This window comes from Formica exsecta, unplaced genomic scaffold (assembly GCF_003651465.1).
Source record: "Formica exsecta isolate Colony F162 unplaced genomic scaffold, ASM365146v1 scaffold27, whole genome shotgun sequence".
NCBI classification, from domain to species: Eukaryota; Metazoa; Arthropoda; class Insecta; order Hymenoptera; family Formicidae; genus Formica; species Formica exsecta.
In genome coordinates this window covers 190,269-198,830 of record NW_021849963.1, presented here as the reverse complement: position 1 = coordinate 198,830, position 8,562 = coordinate 190,269, and the positions used below count along the sequence as shown (strand labels likewise).

The window sequence follows — 8,562 nt, the reverse complement described above, 5'->3', positions numbered from 1 at the left end:
CCTTCTCGCCGCGCGCTTGTGTAAGGCATGGATTGGCCCATCTTTTTAAATTAATTTCTTAATAATTATTACGAAAATCGCAAAATGGTAAAGCACTTTTCTTCTCGGTTTCATCTGCTCTACCTGCACATGGCGGGTGATCCGCGAATTATGGGACACCCTGTATATATATATATAAACAGATTGTAAAATATTGATATTTAATATAAAATTTACATCATCGGCAAATGTAAAATTAATTATTACACTGACTTACTATTTACATTTACACAGTATATTAGCAAGTGTATAACAGAATTTAACATTCTATTACAATTACAGAGCTAGCCGAGCAAAACGGGTCAGATTACTCACGGTCGCGTTTAATAAAATCGGAGAAATCGCAGCTTGTTATGCTTCAAGCATATCTATAATCCGTATCCTTCTGTTACATCTAAGTATAATTCTCATTCCTTGATTTTGTAATGTTCGCAGGTGCTGTAAGAGAGAGAGGGAGAGAGAGAGAGAGAGAGAAAGAGAGTGTGTACCAGGATATACATGGATGATATTTTAAAGAAAGGAAATTTTAATTTATTGGACAAATTCGTTTCTCCTTAGCCAAAATACAGTGGAAAGATTTATTGGAAATTAAAAGTTACTAATCATATTTGGAAATACAAATCCGAATAATAATTCTTTTCATAATTCTATTCGATGCTTATATGTATGACAAAGTATTTATTATTAGTGATCAAGAGATGAATTAAAAATTATTTTTCTTAAAAAAAGCTGAGAAAAAAACGCGTTTAATCCCTTATCAAATAATTCGCCGCTTAAACTGTACGAGAGATATTGAAACATGTTGCGCAAGAATCTTGCAGCAAAAGCACGATGACGTGGCGATTTTTCTTTAGATATCGCGATGAAGGTTACACTCGATACGCATGGCAATAAAATAAAATTATGAATGATGTGCTAATAACATGCTGCAAAACAAGATTCTGCATTAGTGTCAATTTGCCGATAGCAAAATGAGCATGAAATTATGAAAAGAAGAAAAAAAATTATCTTATTATGTATTCGTTAATAACAGCATCGAAGATCGTTAATCATACGCGGCACATATACTCGTCGATTATACTCGTTCTCGAGATTCACACGCGTAACATTGTTGTTACATGTGGAAATAATTTATTACCTTGAGGATTTTAATATTGAGATATGTGTGCTGATATCTAACATTACGCATGCACATGATGCATTTACTCTCTATATAATCGCGCAATTTCATAACGTAATTATAGCAACAATGTTCAAAGCGCGCTGCGAAAAGTTTGAATTAAGATAAAAATCTTGCAGTTTCCTTTTGGGAACTTTATATTAACTTCACAATCTTTGGATTGCTTTTTCTTGCTCATATTTTTATTGTGTATTTGTTCCAACTAAATTAAAAGTGGATTATTGTACTTTCTAATTAAAAAAAGATTAAAATATATTAATATTATTTATATCTCTCGTAAGTATTTTTAAATCGATATGTTTTGAAACTCTTGATATTAGAAATTTGCAATTTATTCTTATTTCATTAATCGCATTACATAATTATGGTGCGTAACTTTAATTCATTTTAATGCATTTACTGCTTACATAAAGCAATGAGACAGCGAAAAAAGAACAATTCTACGGAAAGCGGAAGATGATTAATTTGTTCCGCGTAATCTTTTTTTTTTTAACTTGACTATAAAATTGCTACTACAAAATACAAGCGGTGTTTTTTTTTTGTAGAACCTGTTGCGAAATACATCGAGTGTGCTTTTTCAATGCGTTTGCTCAATATTGTATCGGTTTTTTCATCACTTTCCCGAGCTTAACATAGACGAACAGAGATGTGATTGTTAAGCAATCAATTTATATCAAAAATTGATATCAGTGTATATCTCGAATTAATTCAATTCTTGATGTTATAAATATAGTAAAATGTATGGAATATGTTATAGAAATAATTTATATGTTATAGAAATCTAGATTTACGGCATTATATTACATCTCTTTCTCTCTTTCAATTCCAATTTTTTATAATTATTCTTGATATATTATAATTCTCTAAATACTTAATTAAAAAAAAAATATCAGAAAGCTTTTTTCTGTTAGAAAATAACAGAAAACAAATTAGAACATTACATTACAAAAATTGCATTTTGTAACCTAAGTTTTAAAAAAATAGCGGTAAAATTGGATAAAAGGTAACACACCTCCGATTTTATCGCTACTTAAATATGTTGTAAGGAAGGTTCTTCTGAGTAATTCCCCGCAAGAAATAAGTGGGGGACGGTATTGGTTTAGAAGATATAACAAATTCAAGTTTGACATTAAAGTATGTATATGCTGTATAATTTATTATTTTTTTATTGAAAAAAATTGTTTATGACATTCACGCGTGGGAGGAGGAGGGACTCCGTTCTTTGCCCTACACCTCCATCCCGAAAAAATTTCTAAACCCAACCCTATTTTCAGTTTTTAAAATAAAGTTGGGTTGGGTTAGGTTAGAATTTTTTCGGGGTGAAAGTGCAGAGGGAGAGGAGGAGCCTCTTCCCGCCCACGCATTCAATAAATAATATTTTTCAAGACAAGATTTATAAATTTATGTAGTCATATGTTGAAAACTGTTAACGAACTGCGAGAAATAGTTGAAACCGCTTATTGACAAAATATCTATGACCATGTATCTACCCCTATAAATGTAAACAAACATTTTTTCCATTTCTATTCTACAACAAATACAACGTGCACAAACTTCACTTTTCCTAATATTACTTCATAATACCTGAGAGAAAGTATTAAAACTGTGAAACTTTAATTTGTTATACCTCCTAAACCCAATGCCTTTCGCCACTTGATTCTTGCGGCGAATTATTCAGAACACTTCCCCCTACAACATATCTAACAATAAGTGGCGATTAAATCATTGAGATGTGACCTAACCTTTAATGCAGTTTTATCAAAATAGCAGCTGATATACACTGCCGGCCAAAAGTTTGGACACAACATTAAAAGGCTAGATATAAAGAAATTTATTTTTATTGATGTAATTCGTATTTACATTAGAGATAAATGATTATTTTGTAATACGAAAACTATAGAAAATTTAAGTAAAACAAAAATAACATGAATCTAACACACTTTTAACAAAAAACTGTTAAACTTTCTTTTCTAATCAAAAAATACACCTTTAGTTTTGATGACCATTTTTACAAGTCGTGGCATTTTTTCTACTAATTTATTCTCGTAGAAGTGAATATTTCATATATCATACTCATTCTTGTGAGCGCAGAAGTAAATATTTGCATCATACCCACTCTTGTGATGTCTGTGAATTCTTTTATTAGAGATCGGTAAGATTTAAATATTTAATATAAGTTATGACTAAACTAATTGATTAATAACAAAAAAGCTTCCTGAGGAGTAAGGGGATCCTGTTAAAATCCTGTACAAATTATAGGTGTATAGGTAGGGTTGCTATACGTCCTCTTTTTCCCCGGACACCGTCCTCTTTTTTAGGGCGTCCGGGGACGTCCGGGGGGATTTTTCGAATGTGTCCGGGGTAATTATGAATGTCTGGGGTTTAAGAATATTCATAAATATTCTGCTTTTTAGATTTAATTAACCACATCATATTCAATCACTTCAATACAATTGAAGTTATCAACCATTTGTTTTTTTATTTTTATGCGTGAATCTAATAATAAAACTTCTTTTAAATTAAAAACATGTTTAATTTATTCCTTTTACTCTAAGTACTAATGAAAATGAGATCTAAAATAATTATTAATTTATTGTTATAAGTTATAAGCAACTTGCTAACCTATTCGCATTTTTGTATACGTCCGGGGTTGCAAGCGATATGTCCGGGGTTTCTGAGCTATAAGTTCTAGTTTTGAAAATGTTATTATGGCAACCCTATGTATAGGCAAATGTATCCGAACTTTTGGCCGGCAGTGTATATAAATACATTTCGTTGTCTATATTATCGTTTACTAAGCTCTTCGTATGTCGATATCGTGCAAATCAATGTTTTAACGGCACCGTTTTTGGACTATTTTTGAACATTCGATTTCGCTGATACGGTTTGTATGTCAACTGGACCGTTTTCCATTACCGTTTACTAAAAGCGTAGGCAACAAATATCGATTTTAGTTTAGGCTTGACGATTTGAAATATCACTGACAATCTTTGAAGATTTCTATGATTGCCAAACTAAAACGAACATATATTTGTGACGGAGAAAGAAGATATTAAAGCGTTGTTTTCATGAAAATATAAAGAAATATTGATATTAATAAAAATAACACGCGATAAAGATATCAATGAAGTAAAGATAGCATTGCTCTACTGCTATTTCCTTCACTGATGTATTGTATTCTTTCATCGATCATAAACATCGAACACACAGTTATTTCGAGAGAAAAGTACGATCTCTTGAAAATATCATTGTAAGCGGATTAAAAACAACTAAGCATAAGCGAATCGTGCCATCAGATATGTCTCGATATTTAACAATAGATTTAAAGTGTCCTTACAAAACTGGTTTTGTAAGAAAAAAAAACAAAACTGGTTAGCCATCATGCACGGTCACCTAAGAAAAGGATGTTAAAAGTGAAGGAGATGATGTTGTTTTTTTTTTCCTAACCACGCAACATACTCGGCAACGTTAAAATCGTAAAGCAACTATCATTGTTGATTACATAAACTTGTGAGTGCAAATACATTCCTTCTTTCTATCACGCAAGCATTTTTTGCGACAGGCAAATATAAAGAACAGAGCAGAAAATTAAAGGATTCGGAATTGAACGGTTTTACACTCGGTGATAGAATTATACGTGATCAACGTGATCTTCCAAGTCATATGTATTTACTTTGTGATTCATTGTAAGCGTCAATAAATTTCTTCTTTCGTTTTTCTATCTTACACAAGAGCCGTCTTCGTGACAAAACAGAACTACGATGAACAAAAAGAATAAGAATGGAGTAAAGAAAATAGGAATTAAACGATATTGCACTTCATGTCAGCAGTATTAAAATCACACAACATGACATTATAAAGTAGACATTCACTATTATATTGCAAGGACACAACCCACATTCATCTCTTTGAATCTTTCCGTGTTTCTCACGAAAGCGATTATCATGACGAGAGAAAAATAGCACAAATAAAAATAATAAAGAAGAAGAAGACGCGGGTGAAATAGAAATTGAATGATGTCGCGCATTCAGCATTAATCTTGCGTTAAAATAGCACGATGCGTCAGATTGCAAAACAAATATGTATACACAGAGATAATATTATAGCAAAAGTTATAATATTCTTTGTAATTGTGGAACATACTAATATATATAAAAAAATGACGCGCGATATTTTTATTCAATATAATATTATATATCGTACGTATTATATTTATTACGTATTATTTTTATTACGAAGTAGTATTGCAATTATTCAAATATTTTAATGTACAAACAAATGCATAATTGTCAACAAACAATAGAACACATACACACACACAAATACATAATTTACAATTTTTATAGTAATAAATATATCTTACTGTGTCATTACATTCCAGCTTCAAATGTTATAAAAAGGAATGTAAATTTGCATTATAAAATTCTCTCCGCGTACACTTTGATCGCACGAATTTTCACGAAGAAATATAATCAAACAATTCAGAGAAATAAAGATAGCATGGATGATAAATATCTTTGTGAGTAATGATTATGCTAAAATTGCACAACCTAAACACTAAAAGCGAGCCGATATAATTCTTGTGTACGGATTAAATACTTATTATAACAAATAATATCACTTGTCGCAGTATTAATGAAATTACTAATGATAGACTTGATAAATCTGCGACCTCCTTATCTTAATATTGTTAGTGATCGCGGTCGATATAAATACGCTGATTTCAATGATACTGGAATGATTACGATAAATTCGAATAGCATCGAGAAAATACAACGAAATTACTGCGCTTTCCATTCGCTGATCGAAATAATGTTAACGATCGATAGACGAGGAATTATATAATGACAATGAAAGCATCGAGATTATTACTTACCGGAATTGTTAGTGAATGTGATCGACGGGATCCGTGGCTTGTCGAACTGTATTGTACTCTGACTCAAAATCATTTCTCATACGCACTACTTCGCCCCTACCACGTATGGTCGCCCCACCGAAGTTACCCATGCAACACAGAACGTTGTAGCAACGTTATAATAGAAGCGGAGTGCCTTACCAGGTATTATGATTATCACGATTTCCCCCCGGGACTATTCGCGTTATTATTTTATCATCGTATCTAGCGGAGTTTCATTATCCGTAAAAGAAGGAAATCCGCACTTTCGTTTTCGCACACGAGATAGTTGCGAAAGAAATTACTTGAAGCGTTTTCTATCATGATTTCGATGACCCCATAACTTTTATCTCATAAATGTTGCTTTAATTAACCATCCTTATATGATTAAAATAAAATACTGCATATTTAACATTTAACTCAACTGCGAATGCGAAATCGTTAAAATGATGACAGTCGCGTAAGATAATCCACTGCTATCTATGTCTTATGTATATGCATAAGTAATTAAATATGTTTGAAGCGATAACAATGGAAACAATGATATATGCAATAAGTGGTATTGTACAAGATATACGTATTTAGTACATATTTAAATCAGTTCTTTTTGTGTGTGTGTTCATTTTTTTACTATAAGCAAGATTTTTGAAATTTTTCAGTCGTAATGCCGTTAATTTTAAGCAAGAAGCGCGTTTAGAATTGCGGAAAGATGAAATGTTAAGAATCTTAAAGACTCGGATCGAATCGGAATCAGAATCAATAATCGTTCCATAACCGTTTTTTTAATATCTTCCAAAACCGTAAACCGTATTAAAATTCTGTTAAATTTATAACCGTAACCGGACCGTTAAATTATTTTCGGTTTACAGTTCTTTTCGGAACCTTTTCGGTTCTTGCAATTTATTTCTACAAAATATTTTTATATTACTAATTTAAATTTTTTGTCATTTTCTTGGCTGGATGTCATCGAAAAATAATAATAACCTGATAAAAATAGAATTTTCAAAAAGTTAGAGATGGAAGAAATAATAATGAATAAAAAACAATAAGTGCATAAAAATAATTACTTTTAATTAATTATTTTTATTTTAATTAAGTTTTTGTATTTTTAAGAAAATAAAAAAACTTTTTACATTTAATATTACTTTTTTCTTTATTTTATAATAAAATATATATAAAAGACGTAAATTTAATAAATTCTGCATGTTCACATAAAAAGAACAACAAGATATTTGTTAATAAAAAATAATATAATTTGTTAGAAAAAGGTTAGAAAAGCAATAATTTTAGAAGAGCCGGAACCGAAAAAACCGTAATTCAAACGGTTTCGGTTTCCTTTACTTATCAAGAAACCGGAACAGTTATTAAACTCTAATTTCGTTTTGATCCGGGTCCCTGGTTAAGATATACAGCTATTAATGAAAGAGTTAGTCTCGAGATATTTGTATTTAAAAAAGTATTACACTCTCTCACATATATATTTTATTTCGCCATAGTTATGCATTGATAATATATCTTTTTAAAAATATAATTATAGTATAATTAAAAAAAAAAATCTTTATATTTTATTTTTTCGTTCAATTATAAATAATAATATAGACTTCGCGATTCTTCGTTAGAATAGATTTACGTATACGATAAACTAAATAAGCAATAATTACGCACATTTATTGATTTTGTTTATTATTATTTTCAGTATGTATACAAGATAAATAGAGCGCTCTAAAGAGTATCGCGAAGATGAGAAGACGTTATATGTTAAAATTCTTTAATTAATCTTAATTAACGGCGATTAACGACGTATATTGAAGAAAATTGTGCTTCAACTGTCCTTATTTCCTCCTACCAATTCGTCACGATACTTGACGGGGTAGGCTAATTGGTTGCCTTTATTCCATGTATAGAGCTCCTGTAACGGGAAGGAAAACTCGAATGAGCATAAATAGACGGAATGGTGAAAGGCATATCAAGATAAGCATCTATACCTTGGTTTTATGATTGTAGCTAACCGCTGTGGTCTTGTAGTACGGATTCGTGAATGACAATGACACCTCCCGCATTGTATTTCGATAGAGATCGAAGGCGTATCTACGGAGTTGAATGGGTTTGGGTAATAATTATTTATTATATGTATTTTTATAATTCTGTGGTCGGAAAAAGCAATTATTCAGTGACATTCTGCGATTATTTGTAGATATATCTGTTGAATATGCAAATTGTTTTTGGTAATAAATATTTATAATAATACTTATAATAATTGTTCTCTTTTCTTCACCTACATATACAAGGTGAGTTTTTTAACTTGAAACTGTAAAATATCTCGGAAAGTAAGCTTTATCGAAAAAAATGTTTCAAACAAAAGTTGTAGGGTTCGGAGGGGGCCACATGATAAAAATATGGATTTGACCTTGAGTGACCTTTTCAAGGTGAGATCAATGTGATCGACGTT

The 8,562-nt window shown here is 30.8% G+C and overlaps 2 protein-coding genes across 3 annotated transcripts in view; both read right to left on the bottom strand.

Moving 5' to 3' along the window:
• Positions 1–6,242, bottom strand: part of LOC115237047 (xanthine dehydrogenase/oxidase-like) — a 21,557-nt gene extending 15,315 nt beyond the window's left edge. The window contains exon 1 of one of the 2 annotated variants that reach the window (XR_003884292.1): positions 6,096–6,242. The gene's annotated coding sequence lies outside the window, so the exon portion shown is untranslated. The remainder of the gene's footprint in view (positions 1–6,095) is intronic. The other variant, XM_029809814.1, reaches the window with a different exon arrangement.
• A 1,545-nt stretch (positions 6,243–7,787) lies between these two features.
• Positions 7,788–8,562, bottom strand: part of LOC115237062 — a 13,800-nt gene continuing 13,025 nt past the window's right edge. The window contains exons 22-23 of the mRNA XM_029809861.1: positions 8,099–8,201; positions 7,788–8,022 (exon numbers count right to left, since the gene is read on the bottom strand). Coding sequence (XP_029665721.1) covers positions 7,936–8,022; positions 8,099–8,201 — 190 coding nt within the window. The 3' untranslated portion in view covers positions 7,788–7,935. The remainder of the gene's footprint in view (positions 8,023–8,098; positions 8,202–8,562) is intronic.